The 20,145-nt window shown below is 38.6% G+C and overlaps 1 protein-coding gene across 1 annotated transcript in view; it reads left to right on the top strand.

Moving 5' to 3' along the window:
- Positions 1-20,145, top strand: part of CCDC83 (coiled-coil domain containing 83) — a 48,761-nt gene extending 28,616 nt beyond the window's left edge. Inside the window, exons 6-11 of the mRNA XM_036861172.1 lie at positions 1,857-1,948; positions 5,094-5,162; positions 10,545-10,666; positions 14,167-14,246; positions 14,920-15,122; positions 19,129-20,145. Coding sequence (XP_036717067.1) covers positions 1,857-1,948; positions 5,094-5,162; positions 10,545-10,666; positions 14,167-14,246; positions 14,920-15,122; positions 19,129-19,290 — 728 coding nt within the window. The 3' untranslated portion in view covers positions 19,291-20,145. The remainder of the gene's footprint in view (positions 1-1,856; positions 1,949-5,093; positions 5,163-10,544; positions 10,667-14,166; positions 14,247-14,919; positions 15,123-19,128) is intronic.

Genomic DNA, 20,145 nt, shown 5'->3' with positions numbered 1-20,145 from the left:
TTACACTCTGCTCAGAGTTTTCCTTGAATAGGGGAAGCAGTTATGCCAGTACAAAATACAAGGAGGGCTGAATTAACTCCTGCCTAGCTCCCTGCCCCGCTTTCCAGAGCCTTAGATTGGCTCTAAACTATGGAAAGATCGGACCTGCAGATCTCCTTCCCTGTAGCCTAAGATCCTCGAGAGTTCTTAGAGTTGACTTTGGTTGACTTGGTCTGTGGAGAAATTTTTCCCTTTGAAACAATGTCCTAAATGGCAGCTATGTTCCACAACACTCTCAATACAATACTACTGTTTCATTATAGAATAAGTTAAATGGGTCTCTGTAGACCAGTCCAGAAATCTAGCAACCGTAATTGTCAACATCATTTGTATGGGAAGATACTTTCTGACTTCCAAGTAATTATGCTTCAAATGTTATAAATAAAACACATCTAATGGGGACACATAACATAGATGTTATCATAAAGCACAACTAACTTTGGCGATTCTTAGATTTGGAGGGTACACTGCCCTCCTGTTGCACACTGCTGACTACCTCACTGTATTCAGTCTTTGCTCAGATGTTACCTCCTCAAAAAAGCTTTCTCTGATCACCCTATCTAAAACAGAGAATTTTAGTTTTTCTTCATCACACACCTCACCACCTGAAATATTATTCATTCGCTTCCCCACTAGGATGTACATGTCATAAGGGCAGGAGTTTTGTCTCTTTTTTTTTTTTTTTTTTAAATTATTATTTATTTATTTACTTATGGCTGTGTTGGGTCTTCGTTTCTGTGCAAGGGTTTTCTCTAGTTGCGGCAAGCGGAGGCCACTCTTCATCACGGTGCACGGGCCTCTCACTATCGCGGCCTCTCTTGTTACGGAGCACAGGCTCCAGACGCGCAGGCTCAGTAATTGTGGCTCACGGGCCTAGTTGCTCCGCGGCATGTGGGATCTTCCCAGACCAGGGATCGAACCCGTGTCCTCTGCATTGGCAGGCAGATTCTCAACCACTGCGCCACCAGGGAAGCCCCAGGAGTTTTGTCTCTTATTTGGCAATATTCCCAGTGCCTTAAATAGTGTCATGCACATCAAAAGAACTTGATGATGATTTGCTGAATAAAAGAATGAACAAACTGGACTCATTTATCCAGCTTTATTTCTCTCACTCTCTAAAGCAGCCTTCATGTCACTACATCTTGCTTTCCTTAAACAGGAGTGTTGATTATATGATCTCTCAGCATCTTTCAAGGCCCCCAATTTTACGATCCTTTGCTCTCTCAATTCTGACATTTATGATGTAAGAAAATCTGGAGAGGATAGAGAATCCTGCACTTCTTCATCTCTGTTCTCCCTTCTTGCTCTGAACCCAACTCAGAACAGGTCTACTGACTTTCGCAGCCCCTCTCCTACTCTCTCTCCTTCTTCTGTCTTTCCTGCCCCAGGAAACGCATGCCAAGAAAATTGGGAAATTAGTTAGAAGGAGTTAGATGTACAGGATGCTACTCAAGTGTGTAATCAAATCTCTTCATATTTATGTGGTAGAATCAGAAGTTGTGTGATATGAAAGGTAGATGGCTGCATAGGTACTAAAGTGTTAGAAATTCTCCCTTTGGAGAGACAATCCTTTAAAACTATGACTATTCATGAGAGAGATATCATCATAAATGAATTCACATTAAGGTGTTTGTTAGTAAATTATTGGAGCATTTCTTTCTTCTAATTGGAGGTACTAGATGCCTCAGTAAGAATGTACCTTGAAAATTCAGAAAAGAAAAAGTACATAGAAAGGAGAGGTGGGGATCATGGAAAATAAAATTTATAACTTCATAGTTTTACCCAGGATCTTAAGGTTTCTAATTTTCTCTTTAAAGAACAGTATAAAATCACCCTGGAAGATGACAGAAAGAGAATAATCAGAGAAACTTTGTTGCAACTGAACCAAAAGAAGGAATGGGCCACAGAGGTATATCTCAATTTTCTTTCTTTCTTTTTTCTTTTTTTTTTCTGATAGTAGATTTTTATTCTTCTCACACAGAATTTCAAAATTTTAACTGAAATGTAGTTGATGTATAATTCTTCTCACACAGAATTTCAAAATTTTAACCGAAATGTTAGTTTCAGGTGTACTACCTAGGGATTTGACATTTGCATACTTTATGAAATGATCACCATGATAAGTCTCGTACCATCTGTCCCCATACAAAGTTATTATTGACCATATTCCTTATGCTGTACATTACATCCCATGGCTTATTTATTTTATAATTGGAGGTTTGTACCTCTTAATCCCCTTCACCTATTTCACCCACCCCAAGCCCTCTCCTGTCTGTATTTGAATTTCCTTAAAAAACAAAGCTCCCCCCCCCCACGACATTTCTTTCTCATGGTGTATTATAACGGTCAGGAACTTGTGTTTTGAAATTAGGCAGTTTAGTTTAAATCAGTTCTACCACTTACTGGGTGTATAAACTGAATTTATACTTGACTTTTCTGGGCTTCAGTTTCCTAATCTATAAAAAGGGGACAATAATAATATTTACCTTTAACGAATAGTATGAGGATTGATAGTGCCTCATAAGAGCAAGAGCTCAGTAAATTAATATTCAGTTATTTTAAAGTATAATAATAATGGCTACAACAAATTATTAAATTAGATTTTGGATGAACTATAGGATGAAATATAATTTGTCTAAAAAGTACTTTCTTACATATGCAAACTTAAGAGAGTACACTTTACATTGCTGGGAGCTTTAAAAATTGGGGATATAAAAAAATGTTTGAGATGTAATTTCCAATTCATGTTTTCTAATCTTTGTTTTGCCCCAAATGCCTGACTTTCTTTCCTTTTCACTGCCCTTCCCCTGTCTCCAGACTATCTCCTAAATCAGTGAGGTCCCTGCTGGGATTGTCTCTTTATCTGGAACATCCTTTCTTCATAGTCATAAACGTCTGGTCTTTTCTAAAGTTCTTCACTGAATTTCAGCTGCTCTTGTTTGTTGCTTCCCTGTTGGTTCAATTGTTCTTTCAGTGTTACTATTCTACTGCACGATTTTACTGATTAACACAAATACAGAGGATGTGGAGAACTGACCAATGGTTTTGTCTGCCCATGCAATTCAGCCCCTTTGTTACTGAATATGATTAAATGGTGAAATCAACAATTAAGTAATCTGATCATAGTTAAGATGATTAAAAATGCATATGTAGATCAAATATGCTCTTAGTATGTACATTCAATATATAATGAAGACTGTTCCCAAGACTGTTCCTAATATTTTACATTAAAGTCTCTCAACAATCCTGTAAGGGGAAGACTTGCTAATAAAAAGACAGAGGCACAGAGAAACTTTGTAACTTGCCCAGAGCATGTGGCAGAATAGAGATTTAAGATAGCTTCTTCAGATCATTACCCTTAATCATTACATTGTACATTTTCTTTTCTCCACATAATGCCAAACACCCACACACGTGAACGAATTTTCCTCATTTTCTCCGGCCATCTTATGTGTTAACTTATAAAATCTACTACTTTTGTGCAACCCTGGCTGCTTATTGGAGTCACCTGAGAAATTTGTTTGACCCAGGTGGGTCCTGGGTCCCACCCACAGAGATGCTCATGTAATTGGCCTGGGATGTTGCCTGGGCTTTTGGATTTTTCAAAATATCCAGGAGATTCTAATGTGTAGCCAAAGCTGAAAACACTACTCTATTGTTAGTGAATTAAGCCATTAGTCAACTAAGTTCAATTATGAGTGACTTCCTACTTTTGTTCAAAGAAAAAAATTTTTTTTTAAGTTTATTTATTTTATTTATTTTTGGCTGTGTTGGGTCTTTGTGGCTGCACGTGGGCTTTCTCTAGTTGCGGCAAGTGGGGGCCCCTCTTAATTGAAGTGCGCAGGCTTCTCATTGCGGCGGCTTCTCTCGTTGTGGAGCATGGGCTCTAGGCACGCGGGCTTCAGTAGTTGTGGCATGCAGGCTCAGTAGTTGCGGCACGTGGGCTCTACAGCGCAGGCTCAGTAGTTGTGGCACACGGGCTTAGTTGCTCTGTGGCATGTGGGATCTTCCCAGACCAGGGCTTGAACCTGTGTCCCCTGCACTGGCAGGCGGATTCTTAACCACTGTGCCACCAGGGAAGCCCCAAAGAAAATTCTATGTTCATATAAACTTTAGACTTATCAGTTGGAGCTGAAGTATAAAAATTCCTGGTTACTAGGAAATGGAGGTTCACTCTTAGGTCAATTACCATGATTTAAAGAAAAGAAATTTACTGCACATCTTCCTACTTTAAAGACTTACACAAATTTACCCTTAACATAGTATTAAATTATTTCAATCCATGTTTATGAGCCAGAATATTTTTCTTAATTTTTCTTCTTGTGGTTATGTCCTTCAGTTCCTGCGTTTGTAGCATGGTATCCATATAAAAGTACCTCACATATAACTAGAATCTGTCATCCATTATAAAGTTCCTTTGGGTGAAACTGTAAATATCCTAGTAACTGAATATGAATTTACATTTTAAGATCCTACTGATAAAATAAGGATTTTCCTGTTTGCTTTGTCTAAAATGCCTTTCTCCAGGAGACTATCTAGCTACAGCCTGCTACCCTGAAACTATTGGCTATTAGGTTTGTAAGTATGTATATTGTTATTATTGACATGCAGAAATCTTTCAAATTAAAAAGGTAGTTATACAATCTATTCATGCCTTTGCTATATGTTGAATTATGTCTGTGACCATAAACTTGAAGAAAGTTTGATCACTGCAGTTTAACCATCTTAATTGTGGAGCAGATCAATTAATGACTGATTTCACCATGGCAGTCAGATTCCGTCACAATAGAGGCCAAATTGAATGGACAACCATTGTCCAGTTCTCTCAATCACCTGTGCTAGGCAAGTAAATCAGCAAAAACAATACAATAGGATAATAAAGAAAGAACAACTGCACCAAAAGTTTTTAGGTATATTTCCAAAGTAATTGCAAAACATAATTTTAAATGATCAGATAAGTTGATTGTGTATCCCCATTGCTAAAACTGTTAAATGCTATCTATGTGTCAGCTCTTCTTTAATACAGAAAAAAAAATTTTTTTTTCTTTTTTTAGAATGCTATAAGGTTCATTGACAAGGGCAACTATCGAGAGATCTGGGAGAATGACTGGCTCAAAAAAGAGGTAAGTGGAATTTTTAGAAACAAAAACAATTTCCTCTTTCTCATTTTTTTGAACTGGAAATGACTTTTATTTATGAGCTGAAGTCATGGGAAAAGCATGGAACTGTGACTGACTGAGGTAAAATGAAATTCAAGTGGAGTCCTAATACTATTACAAGTTGTTACTCAATGAACACCGTAAATAATCTCAATAATAACCAGAAATCATTTTTGGTGTTACAATTCATACAATATACTCAAGTGTGCAAAGCTTCTTTATGTCCTAAAACTGATCTGGCCTTCCTCTGGACCCTACTTCCTCATGGGTGATGGGAGCAAGGTTTAAGGATCATTTTAACTTCATTCTCTGCTGTTTTAAATTGCCTCTTTAGGTATTCAAATTGGTAGGGAAGAGGTAAAGTTGTCATTATATGCAGATGACATGATACTATATATAGAAAACCCTAAAGACTGCACACAAAAACTACTAGAACTGACAAATGAATTCAGCAAGGTAGCAGGATACAAGATTAACATACAGAAACGGGTTGTATTTCTGCACACTAACAACGAAATATCAGAAAGGGAATGCAAACAAACAATCTCTTTTAAAATTGCACCAAAAAATAAAAATAAAATACTTAGGAATAAACCTCATCAAGGAGGTGAAAGACATATGCTGAGAACTACAACACATTAATACAGGAAACTGAAGATGATTCAAAGAAATGGAAAGATACCTCATGCTCTTAGATTGGAAGAATTAATATTGTTAAAATGGCCATACCACCCAAAGCAATCTACAGACTTAATGCAATCCTTATCGAATTACCCTTGACATTTTTCACAGAACCAGAACAAATAATCCTATAATTTATGTGGAACCATAAAAGACCCAGAATTGCCAAAGCAATCCTGAGGAAAAAGAACAAAGCAGGAGGCATAGCCCTCCCAGACTTCAGAGAATACTACAAATCTACAGTCATCAAAACAGTCTGGTATTGGCACAAAAACAGACCTGTGGATCAATGGAACAGAAAAGAGAGTCCAGAAATAAACCTACACACCTGTGGACAATTAATCTTCAACAAAGGAGGCAAGAATGTACAATGGGGAAAAGACAGTCTCTTCAGCAAGTGGTGTTGGGAAAGCTGGACAGCTGCATGTAAATCAATGAAGTTAGAACACACCCTCACACCATACACACACACACAAAACTCGAAATGGCTTAAAGACTTAAATATTAAGACAAGACACCATAAAACTAGAAGAGAACACAGGCAAAACATTCTCTGACATAAATCATAGCAATGTTTTCTTATGTCAGTCTCCCAAGGCACTAGAAATAAAAGCAAAATGAACAAATGAGAGCTAATCAAATGTATAAGCTTTCGCACAGCAAGGGAAACCACAAACAAAAAGAAAAAACAACCTACAGACTGGGAGAAAATATTTGCAAAAGATGTGACCAACAAGGGCTTAATTTCCAAGATATACAAACAGCTCATACAATTCAATAACCGAATATTTCCACATAGATGTCTCAAAGGCACTTCAAACTCAACATACCTGAAGCATAATTTATTAAATTTCTTCTTAGATATTCTTTTCCTTCATTTCTTTTTTTACCATCTGCTCAGACACCCGAGGTAAAAATGTCACCATCAGCTTCTTTTCCATTTTCCTTGCTCCCATTTGACTGAAGAGTTGGTTAGTCTAGGAAACAAAAGAATTTAAAAATCAATATGCTTTCTATGATATTGACAATTATCTTGAAATTGCCTTTATAAAGTCATGGTGAGTAGGAATCCATACTATCTCCAAAATTAATCAAGATGAATCCTCAATTTTAAAAAATAAGTATTAATTTAAAAAACTCAAGGTGAGCTCAGGAGTTAAAGAATATTAGGGAGAAACTTGGTTCTTATACTTTTATTAAATATAACAGTATGATCCTAGTGATAATAATTTAACAATACAAACCTTAAATTTTATAAGATATCATAGATGTTAGGTTCAGAGAAAATAATTACAAAAGTTTATATTCGACTGAAAAGAAAGGCCATTTTGTGCCTTGGTCCTTCCTACTAAAGCCACAAATTACATTTTGTTTTGTTTTATTTTTTAATTCTCATAATTCAGTGGAAATAAAAGAAAAAATGTCAAGTTTAATTGAATCATGAGCAAAAAGAGCTCACTAATAAAGAACAAATCATATATTTAATTTCTCTTTATTTCAATAAATATTCATTTTTGCTGTTATTAAATTTACTCATAAAATTAATTAAAACCAGTTTTGGTTATAAGTACTATCACAAGAATTGAAAATTGCCTGGAAATAGAACAATGTATGCCAATTAATTTCTTTGAGGAAGGCTTAGAATGAGTAACAAGGGATATTTAACAGTGGAACTCCCCCAAATATTTCTCCATTTAACCATCTTTCAACAATAACCAAAAACTTACATCTCTGGGAAGAATGAGATGTCCCATTGCATGACTTTTATTATCTGGTTTTATTTAGCATGCTTATTAGGAAAATGAAGAAAATTCAAATTTCCAAATAACCTGGACTAACAACAAATGGAAAGCTGGAAAAACTAGGCAAAGGGATTCAAAGAGGTTAGCAATCAGAGTTTCAAACGTGAGGAGGCATAAAGCTAACTTGGATCTTGCAGGGGAAAATTTCAAGAGCATGCATTTTATTCAGGATCCTAGGTCCCTGACTTATAATAGTTTTAACTAAATTATCTTGCCCAATTTCTTAAGTACATTTCTTGGGTGTCTGGGGAGAAGCAGGGGCAGGGAAGGAAAAGATGTCTTCTACTTCCTTCTCTATACTTTCTTACCCCAGAAACTAAAGGTATTTATATGGCTATAAAAAGGAACTAGTTTTCATTTCCCTAACATTTCAAAAGACTGGGAGGGAGACAGCAATTGATGAGAACCTTACTTAGCACTCTACAGGGGTAGGTGATGTCACAGGATATCCATAGCTTGAAAGATTGGACTTAACTCCCCAAACGGGCCCTCATTCCCAGGTTTGGCAGGAGACCAAGAATTGTGTGTGCTGCCTCCCAAGTATGCCGAACCCTTAGGTCACACATTCTATTAATTCCTTCCTTTACAACCTCTAACTATGATTTTTTTCTCATCCTTTGACATCCGAAAATTATAAACTTTTCCTTAAGGCATTCAGGTTTGTAATCAAGCTGATCATCTCTTAAAAACATGAGATCCTAAAGCACCAACACCTAGCTCTGTAATGTAGAATTATGGACTTAAATGGTTTTGTGAAATTGTTTAAGGCTGGTAAATAATATATACTTTTCTTTCCATCTCTAAGCCAGCAGCAATATTTGAGCCTTTTCTATGACACTGGTACTGTTTTATATTATAATTATTTGTATATTCGTTCACTGGATTTGTATACTTGTTCCCTCTTTTGAGGGAAGGAGCCACACTTTATTGGATTTTGTATCCGTCTACCTCTAGGACAGAGCCTTACCCATAGTAAGAATTCAAGCATTTAATAAATGACTTATGTGAAAGGGATATCCATCTGGTAATATACTGAGTGCTTCCAGATTCCAAAATACAATAATTTCAACTACAAATCAAAAATGTTAGTCATCTTTTTCTAAGTACTCATCTCAGTTATGCTCTTGGCAACTCCTAACAAGAGATACTGAATCGAAACCCCTACCCTGTGCCTTTATTTCATCATATTCCCTCGAGACTCATTACTTTTTCCAGTTTATCATTCTCACCAGCCGATCACTTTCTATTTTATAGTCTTATTTCTAATTCTTCTATTGTCCTGACTTCTCCACACGAGCACCTCTCAATCCAGCTCATGCTGTTTTGGGGGCAGAGAGGGAAGGTGGGGATTCTATCTAGTCACATTCTTCTATATAGTCTTCCCACAATCAAGCCTTCTTTAGACAAAAGTTATCAAAATACATTTCTTAAAGATTGATGGGAACTCTATCAACAGAACCAGCAAATTTTGCTCGTGTTTGAGTTAGCCACATTTCTTCAGTAAACGTTAATTAAGCCTGCTATGTCTATGAAGGACCTTCCATCACCTGCGAGATAGAAATCAGACTCTTTAGCATTACTTGGCTCCCCTACTTGTCCAGTTCTTCTACTTCACCCCATTCCCATTTTATTTCTATCCACACCAAAATGTGGATAGCAGGCACATGTGCCTTTATCCATGTGGCTCCTTCTGCCTAGAATATATCCTCTCTTGTCTGCTAGAGAATCTCTACTTGGCCTTCAAGATCCAGAAGAGAAGTCATCTCTTCCATTAACTCCCCCTTACCCCCTCACACCTGGCAGACATAGGGTGAACCTCTATCTCTCCCACAGTCCCTGGATGGCTTCATTATGATTTTATCACACTATTTTCTGTTGCTATCACTCTTTCCCATTAAACTAAGAGATCCTTGAAGGTTATTGTATCTTATTGATCCTTTGTTCCCAAAGTGTACTATAGTTTTTGACACATAGTAGGCATACAGTACAATTACATGAATGAATGAATGAACAACATTTCATCTCTCTGATGTTTCTCGGAATGACTCCAGCACACTCAAGAGAGAATATAATTGTCTTGTAGAGGCTGATAGAAAGGGCTCCTAGGCCTGTACTTCTCTTTTTTAAATGCCATAATAAAGATTTTTTCCCAGTGTTATTAGTTTTCATTGTGTTGTTTATAATTAACCTTAGATAGAGCCTCATTTAGCTACTAACACCAGAGTGATAAATTAGTCTTATTTTCTTATTTATCTCTGCCTCCAGCTCAGATAAATCCAGTGATGTTTCTGAAGAGTAGGAAAGGACTACTCCTGCCATTCTGTAATAACTGCCTAATCATGCAACCAAGTTCTGCAAATGACCAGGAAAAAAGTCCCACCCATTCCTTCTTAGAGCAAACCCAGTAATAAATAATACAGGATAGATCTTCCCCTCAGGCAAATGCACTTTTTAAAAAAAATTAATTAATTTATTCATTTTTGGCTGCTGTTGGGTCTTCGTTGCTGCACGGGCTTTCTCTAGTTGCGGTGAGCGGGGGCTACTCTTCGTTGTGGTGCGTGGGCTTCTCATTGCGGTGGCTTCTCTTGTTGCAGAGCACTGGCTCTAGGTGTGTGGGCTTCAGTAGTTGTGGCACGCAGGCTCAGGAGTTGTGGCGCACGGGCTTAGTTGCTCCACGGCATGTGGGATGATATTCCTGGACCAGGGCTCGAACCCGTGTCTCCTGCATTGGCAGGTGGATTCTTAACCACTGCACCACCAGGGAAGTACCACAAATGCACTTTTAAAAGTTGAATTTTTTACAGAGGACTAGCTAGAACTAAGTCCATAAGTACTAACACCCATTCTCTTTTCCTGAGAATAGATCGCAAATCACAGGAAGGAAGTGGAAGAACTGGAACATGCTGTTCATGAGCTGGAAGGAGAAAATTTGGTGCTTATTGATCAGCTGTTCAACTGCAGACTTGTGGATCTCAAAATACCCAGGTGAGAGTCGTTACATATCTAGAAAGTATTTTTTTTAAACATTTGTATCTGTAAAAAGTTGTTATTTTTTTTTAAGATGACAATTTTTTAATAGTTAAAAAGAAAGGAACTCACAAAATGGCCATGGGGAAGGTATAAGATCATTACAACCGACCACTGGTCCAGTGCAGACTTCGACTTGCTTTTTCTAACAATGCACTGTGGTCATAGTAGCAAACACTTAACATGAATGTCATAACTGCTGTCCTTCAGAAGCCTCTGGGCCAGCAGGGGAATTGGGCATAAAAATAAATGCATAACAGTACAGCGGAAGAGGTACGGGGTTCGAAGCCAGCACACAGGTGGAAGTGATCAACTTGATGGGAGCTCCTGGAGATGTTCTGAGCGTCTGGTTACCTTGTGGATTATAGAATGGTTTCCTTTGATAGTTAATGAAAGAGGCAAAATACTTTCTAGGCAGAGAAAATAGCCTGGCATTCCAAGTCACATTTATTCCTGCATGAGAGAAATCAAATATGTATATGGCTTTGTAGTTTAGGTTATCTCTTTTCCTTACCTGACAAAAAAAAAGTCTTAATATACCAATCTTGATGGAAAATTAGAGCCCTGGAATGTGGTATTAAAACCCAAAGTGGCATTCATAATTTAGACAAGTAATCAGAAACAAGAAGTAACCTAAATAGTAACATGCTTAGGAAGATAGAGTAATTAAATCACACAAATGTAAGGTGTATATGTGCAAGATGGGAGAGAAACATCTGCATCTGGGCAGAGAAGTTCAACATGGTGGAAGGGTCAGGAAAACATTTCCACCTGAGTAGGTCTATTGCTTGTGTGGCGTGGAAAAAAATACTATTTGAGACATAATAAAGTATTTATTGTTGGCAAACTTCCTAATGTGCTCCAAGAAGGGTGGATACAAGTTGGGGGGTTTTTGTTTGCTGAGCTAAGTGATGGGTGTCGGGATACAAGATTGGAGAAACTGGGAGATGGTGCAATTATTTTATAGGCTGAACACTGGGTGGGGCAGGACAGAGAAAGAGGCCACCTGCCTCCCTTCCACAGTCTATGTGTGCTGCCCTGGAGCCACAGATACCAGTGTAAATGAGGTGGGCAGTCAGGCTGAATGAATTGGCTGATTACTGGACTCCTGTACTTCCAGTCTCTTGAGCTGATGCCCTTGAGGGTCCCTAGGGGGTGGGGGTCTCACTGTCCCCCCAGCAGGCAATGCTCTCTTTTGCCTGCCAGCCTCCCTCCCTATGATCAGGTGTCCAGCTCCACACTCCCGTCCCGCCTCTACCCCGAAGCACCTGCTGCTGCCACCACTTTCTTTGTGATCACGCCGAATCTCTGCCAGCTGTGCCTTCTAACCACTGCTCCACCTGTCGTCCGCTGTGTTCTTTTTCTCCCTTCCGAACCAGGCAACCCCTTAGGAAAGAGCTACCCTGGAAACTGCCAACCCCACTTCCTGCTTTGGTCAGCTCAGTCTAGCGCACCTGATTTGCTGCTGGTGTGGATGTGAAGTGCTCATTATAATAAAGGGGAAACCTTTCATTGGCCGGAGAGAGCTTGGCAAGGACAGGAAAGGGAGATGAGAAACTTTTAATGGCGATTTTCATTAAGTTGTTTGCTGTATTGTATGCAATTTAAACCTATCCTCTAGCTTCCCCACAGAAATCTTCTGTAAAATCCACATTGTTCATCAATGCTTTGTGGGGCGGTTTTCTTTAGTGAGAGACCTGAGTGCTTAGTCTTGTTTCAGAGCCGGGAGAGATGAATTCAAAATCTGTCCGAGGGAAAAGAAACAGCATGGGCAACGTTTATAAGAACTGGGTTAGGTGCCCGGTATATGCCTCCATGGCACACTGAACTTGTCCTTTGTAACTAGCATTTATCACAGTAGTGACTACTTTTTAAACATCTACTTCCTTGCTAGATTGTCCTTGAGACAAGTGTTTAGGACATCTTAGAAAGACCCAAATAAAGAAACAGAGAAATGTGTAAACCCTCAATTATCTGTTACAATGCTTATCCAGAAGGAAAAATTCAGGAGCTTTTCCTGTATCCATTTTCAAGTCAAAGAAATGTTAACACATACTGTGTAATTTATGGAAACTGCTCTTTCCACCTCTTTGTTGAGAATTTAGTCCTGTATATTCTGGTAGGGTGAGAAACAGACATGAACAGTACCCAGTAAACATATAAAAACTTCCTTATTTGGATGAAGAATGGGGTATTCTAGCTAATAGAGTTACTATATTTCCCATCCAGAGCTCCCCAAACTTTTTCCCTTCCTGACTCCCACAGAACATCATAGTATTTGTCTGATACATTAGATGAGCTGAATAAGCTAGAGGTGACTGCCCAGGGACTCCCGTGCTGCAAAGCTGAGGCTAGGTGGACCAGTACCTCAAATCTAACGCTAGTTCATATGATAACGTTCTGTAAAATATTTTCTATAAGAAGCGTTGCTGCCCTGTGGTGGTACAAAAGTGACAACAAACTAATGATTAAGAGAGAAGCCAGACTTCAGAAGGTTACGGCGTTTAGTAAGATCTTAGTTATTCAAAAGAGTAAAACCAGGCAAGAAGAGAACTCTGTGGCCTCAGACCTGTCCGCCTGCAGACCAGAGCTTCACTAACTCTTAAGAAGGTTTTAAGATATAAATATTGTATGTAGTTACATTATTTGCTGGAGCTCTAAGCATCGCAGATAACACGTCCTTCGTGGTCTTTAAGTAATTGACAGCCTGTAATCCAGGGGATTCACTCTGGTTGCTGAGTTGCTAAGCACGAAGTGTGGCGGGCGCATCTGCAAGGGGCACTTGCTTCATGCTAGCTTCAGGCAAACTTCATGGCAATGCTGTACGGAGCTTTCAAGGTATCATGTCCTCTGACTGAAAACTCCACTGGCCTCTGCAGCGCAGAGAGTTGCAACAGCAGACGCAAACTCACCAGGCTTGTAGCTGGAACACGCCACTCAGCCAGAGCCAGAACCTAGGTGTCATCTTGGATTCCTACTGCTGTCTTTCTCTTTTTCTCTTTATCTCAAATCCCATCCCATTCCTCATCTGGATTCCCTGCAACAGTGACATAACTGGTGTCATGATCAGTCTCATTTCTGGGACTTTAAGTCTGTTATTTCCTCATCATGGGATGCCCTCCCCTCACCCCAAGCTCTTCCCTGGCAAACAGCCCCTGGTGTTTCAAGACTCAACTCAGGTTTCATCTCCTCCTGGAAACCTTCCCTTACCCCCTAAGGCTAAATCCGGCGCTGCTTCTCTCTGCCCCACGGCACCCCTGACACTATGCTCCTCACATAATGACCCATCATGGTACAAACCATCACCATAAAACACTGTAAGCCTGTCTGCCACCCCACCGGGCCTGATGCCCCCTTTTTCATCTGTGTTGCCAGCACCCAGCAGAGAGATAAGACACTACTGAGCAGGTGGTACAATATTTGTTGACTGACAGACTACTTTTCTTATTTGTTTTTAGGCGACTATATCTTGCTCAAGCTGTTGGACAGGAAGTGCCACATGAAGAAATGCCTTTGGAGTTGCCAGAAACATATATAGGTATTATTTTATTGTAATGGTGATTTTTAAAAAGTTGACAAACACTTAATTGCGCTTCTTATTATGGACAGGAACCTTATATCAGAGAGCTATTCAGGGAATAGATGCCTGCCAGCTCCTCCATATTTCTCTTGTTCTTGCAGAGCTTACCTAACCCATCTCCTTTCTCTAGTCTTATTTTCAAATCAAAGTCACCATGTGTCACAGTGAATTAAATAGACACTGGTAGAGAGGGATGGAATGATGTCTACACTGGCATGGTTTGTGCTCCAATTTAGCCAGCCAACCAAAATACCAACACACTCACAGGTCCCCATGTGATTATTATCACTTTTTAGCTAACAGAAGGAAACACAACTTAGATGTGGTTTCTAATAATAGGACTCACTCTCACTTTAATACCTAGATTCTACATTTCTAATTCTCAAACTTGTCTCCTCCAGGAGATTCTCAAAGGTCTTTCAAATTTAAAATGTGACAGAGGAGTGTATATATATATCTGAATCACTTTGCTGTACACCAGAAACTAACACAACATAGTAAAGCAACCATATTTCAATTCAAAAAAAACTAAAACTGAAAAAACAATAAAATGTGACAAAGTATGTATTGTATTTTTATTTTTAATCTGTTCAAAAATTGTACATAATTAATTTCTTTGCACTCATCCCAGAAAAGTCACAATTGCAACCTGCAGAAGTAAAAAGTAGAGACTTGTTGAGCTTATCACTTGGGAGCAGTGCTTTACATCTTAGTCATGAGGAGAGCAGCAGATACGGCCAGCATCTGAAGATAGATGAAGAAGAGAGTTCAAGTATAGAGTTTGGAGCCTCTGATATGAAATACTTACTGTATGAGGATGAGCGGGATTTCAAGGTAAGATTCATGACAAAACATCTTGACTACTAGAGAAAATGTTGCTTTATTAGTTAGTGGAGAAAATTAACCTGAAGTATGGATGCTGAAAAATTCTATTTGCAATTATTAGTAAAATTTGCCAACCATTCATGTCTGTCACTAGATACTATTTTCACTCCTACCCTTGCCCAACTTACTACATATATTCATTTATAGACATCCATTACTAGTGTACCATGTAAGTTATCTAGTGCTACATAACAAATTACCTCAAGAATTAGTGGCTTATAACAATAATCATTTATTCTCTTTCAGGGCTTCTGTTGGTTAGAAATTTGGGAAGGTCACCAGTGGACAGTCCTCACTTGGGTTCTCTAGAAGGTGCAGTTATATTTGGCTGAAGGCTTGATTTGGGCAGGAAGATCCACTTCCAAGGTGGCTCACTCACATGGCTGGCAAGTTGATGCTGGCTAAGCTGGGGGCCTCAGTTCTTCTTCACATGGGCCTCCTTACAGGGCACCTTTATTGTCCCTTTGTTACAGTATCTGGCTTCTTCCAAAGCAATCAGTCCCAGAGACCAAATGTTTCATATGACTTAGCCTCGGAAATCTTACACCAACACTTCCATCATATTCTATTTGTTGATGTAGCTACAAAGTTCCACCCAAAGAGAAACAATGTAGCTCCTGCATCTTGAAAGAGAAAGGTCAGCATCACATTGTAAGAAAAGCATGTGGGATAGGATGTATATTAGTATGACCATCTTTGGAAAGTACAAACAGTCACATATACCATTAGGTGAAACCTACATTACCAAGCCTTTTAATTTTAAAACCTTTTGGTACATTCCAGTCACTTTCACATCCACCCCTTGCTGTTTTCCCTCTTGGTACTACCAATAACCTTGAAAGTTCTCCTAGAACTTAAAGTCTGGTAGGAGAAAGAGTGATTAAGAAAGCAAAAGAAACTGAATAAATCAACAAAAGCCATTTTAACTAAGTACAACTCAGTCCTGCTACCATCAAGTGATAATTTAAAGACTAAAGCTCTAGTCTCTATAACACTCAAACACCCCCATGAGTATCTTAGAATCATGACGCCTTGTATGTTACAATAACCTCATGCTAGTGGACAACTGTGTATAAAATTCCAAAATTGCATACCATTTGGTTGAATGAAAAACCTTCTTACTTTTTTTTTTGCTTTTATCCATTGAACTTATTTAAATTTCTTTTTTATTTAAGTTGACTTACAATGTTGTGTTAATTACTGCTGTACAGCAAAGTGACTCAGTTATACATGTATATATATATATATATATTCTTCTTCATATTCTTTTCCATTATGGTTTATCACAGGATATTGAATATAGTTCCCTTTGCTATACAGTAGGACCTTGTTGTTTATCCATTCTATGTATACCAGTTTGCATCTGCTAACCCCAAACTCCCACTCCTCCCTTCTCCCACCCCCCTCTCCCCCTTGGCAAACCACCAGTCTATTCTCTATGTCTCTGATTTTCTGTTTCATAGATAGGTTCATTTGTGTCATATTTTAGATTCCACACATGTGATATCATATGGTATTTGTCTTTCTCTGTCTGACTTACTTTACTTAGTATGATAATCTGTAGTTGCATCCATGTTGCTGCAAATGGCATTATTTCATTCTTTTTTTATGGCTGAGTAATATTCCATTGTATATATGTACCACATCTTCTTTATCCATTCATCTGTTGATGGACATTTAGGCTTTTTCTATGTCTTGGCTATTGTGAATAGTGCTGCTATGAACATAGGGGTGCATGTATCTTTTTGAATTATAGTTTCATCTGGGTATATGCCCAGGAGTGGCATTGCTGGATCATATGGTAATTCTATTTTTAGTTTTCTGAGGAACGTCCATACTGTTGTCCATAGTGGCTGCACCAACTTACATTCCCACCAACCATGCAGGAGGGTTCCCTTTTCTCCACACCCTCCCCAGCATTTGTTATTTGTGGACATTTTAATGATGGCCATTCTGACCAGCGTGAGGTGGTAACCCATTGCAGTTTTCATTTGCATTTCTCTAATAATTAGCGATGTTGAGCGTCTTTTCATGTGCCTATTGGCCATCTGTATTTCTTCTTTGAAGAAATGGCTCTTTAGGCCCATTTTTTGATTGGGTTGTTTTTTTGTTGTCGAGTTGTATGAGCTGTTTGTACATTTTGGAAATTAAGCCCTTGTTGGTTGTGTCATTTGCAAATATTTTCTCCCATTCTGTAGGTTATCTTTTCCTTTTGTTTATGGTTTCCTTTGCTGTGCAGAAGCTTGTAAGTTTAAGTCCCATTTGTTTATTTTCACTTTGATTTCTATTGCCGTAGGAGACTGACCTAAGGAAACACTGGTATGATTTATGTCAGAGAATGTTTTGCCTACATTCTCTTCTAAGACCTTACTTTCCACGGAAGTTTTTGATGTGGTGGAAACGGTATTGTATGTGCTACAGACTGAATTTTGTCTCTGCCCCCACCCCACAAATTCATATGTTGAAGCCCTAACACACAATATGACTGTATCTGGAGATACGGGCTTTAGGAGTTAATTAAGGTTATATGAGGTCATGAAGGTGGGCCCTAGTCTGATAGGACTGTGACCTTATAAGAAGAGGCTTTGCCTTGTGAGAACACTGTGAGAAGGCAGCCAACTGCCAGCCAGGAAGAGGCTCTCACCAGAACCCAATCATGCTGGCTGGCATCCTAATCTTGGACTTCCCAGCCTCCAGAACTGTGAGAAATAAAGTTCTGTTGTTTCAGCCACTCAGCCTGTGGTATTTTGCTATGGCAGTTCAAGCAGACTAATAAGAGTATATTACTTCAGAATCCTGCTCCAGATGGTTCTGAAATATACGGTAGACTTCCATCAATTTACTTTTCTCCTATCTCGCATTTATTGTAGCTCTATAATTATGTATTTTAAAAGCTAGATACAGTTGTATGAATTTTTGAGAAATATTAATAAAACATTGCCTTCCTTTTTCATTCTTTGATTCTCCTAAATTCTAATAAATGCTTATTGAGACCCTCACAACATGCCAGGTACTTGTTAGATGCTTGAGAATTTAAGGGGGAGAAAAGGAAGAAATGAAGTCTCAAAGATGCCTATGTGGCAGGCCCTACCCTAAACAGTGTACATGCTAGTAGAAAACCGGTAAGAAAATCATTGATTACTGTACAGGAGGAATGTACTGCCTGTATCTGTCTCCCTGACCAGTCTTTTGCCCCAGCACTTGGTACACAGCCTGGCACATAGTGGGCACTCAGGAAAGGTTTGTTGAAGTGTTGAAGGAATCCAAAAGAAGGAGTTACAGCTTGGAGAGGCTTCCAAGAGGAAGGCACATTGGGTAGGGCTGGAGCTGTTTCAACTCAGTTTGGGGTTAGCTGTGGGATTTCATATAAATTAGACTTCTAATTCTGTTTGTTGATATCTGAAACTATATTCAGTTTGACAGAATGTGGTAAGTTTTATATCTACAGTAGATCCTGTGAAATGTGTAAAACCCATGTAGATTTGCTCAATATTAAGATATTTATCGTCAAAGATGTTTGCAGATCATTCATTTTCTTCTTGAATAATATAGAAAACTCTGCTGTGGTTATATCCTGGCCAGCAGAGGGCTATACAAATGCAGCCAATACTTCCTACTTCCTTTTACCAATTAAAGAGCTTGCAGAGAATATTATCTCCCCACTGTAGTTGATGTTCCCTCCCCAGCTCAAGCCCCCAAAAGACAAGCCTGCAAGCCTTGCTGCCTGCTCTTTGGGAGATTTGCCTACCATGCCCCCACTGGGTATATAACTTTACTGAGTGGTTTTTATTTACAGTAGCTCTCATATTTCACATGTTATACAGCATTCAGACAATTAGGAGGGCAATGAAATCTGTCACAGAGAGGCCAACTATAGTAAATAAAACCTGATCTATGAAGGCTGGTAACTTGCTGAATAACCTCTCCTATTCTCCTCTGTGTCTGTTCACCACAGGATTATGTAAACTTGGGCCCCCTGGAAGTGAAGCTCATGACTGTGGAGAGCAAGAAAATGCCCATCCATTTCCAAGAGAAGGAGACTCCAGTCAAATTCTATGAAGATGTCAGGAGCCCGGAAAGCCACATCACATATAAAATGATTAAGTCTTTTCTCTAAGACTGAAATCTGCAAAGTAAAAACAACTTCTTATACATTTCCTTTGGGAACTGAGGTATATCAGTCGCCCATTTTATTTACTCTTTGGTCCATTTTTAAAGCAGTTGTTATTTCTAAAGGTCATAATTACATTTAAAATCAAAGATCTGAGTATTCAGCTATTCATTTATTTGCATGGCCTAAGTGACAAAAATGAAAGTACACTTTATATTTCCATATTCAAGTATACAGGAGCATGACAGTGGGCCAAGATGGTCTCTGAGGTTGCTTACCACTTAAAAATTTACTGATCAATCTAGGATGCCAATATGAAATAGTTCAATTAGGAATTTTCTGAGAAAATTTAGAGGTTTGCATAGCACTGACTACACATCTTTCCCTCTGAGGGTGCTGAATGATAGATAGCCAGTCCACAATTCAAGTCTACTCTTCTTTAACCTAAAACTATAATGAAAATCAAACATTTTAGAAACAAATTTGAGGGTGGTAATTTCTTTTATAAAAATATTCCATCAATAGGGCGGTCCATCTCCCATCAGCTATATCAAGTCTAAACTGCTGAGTCTCTATCCAAGGTCATTACTCCTTCCCTCTTATTGGTACCACAAGCCAAGGACACTCTGACTGTGCCTGAATTTGACATCAGCTTTCCATTATAAAGCTAGTTTTACTTATAAAGCTTTTTACAAGAAACGCCTTTTTTTTCTTTTTTTTGAAACACCTTTTAAATATAAGGCCACAGATAGATTGAAAGTAAATACACCATGCAAACATTAACCAGAAGGAAGGTGGTGTGACCAAACTATTAGACAAAGTAGACATTAAGGTAAGAAGTGTTAAGAAAATAAAGAGAAA

The sequence above is a fragment of the Balaenoptera musculus genome, chromosome 8 (genome assembly GCF_009873245.2).
Source record: "Balaenoptera musculus isolate JJ_BM4_2016_0621 chromosome 8, mBalMus1.pri.v3, whole genome shotgun sequence".
Lineage (NCBI taxonomy): Eukaryota > Metazoa > Chordata > Mammalia > Artiodactyla > Balaenopteridae > Balaenoptera > Balaenoptera musculus.
This window is presented reverse-complemented; position numbering and strand designations above follow the sequence as displayed.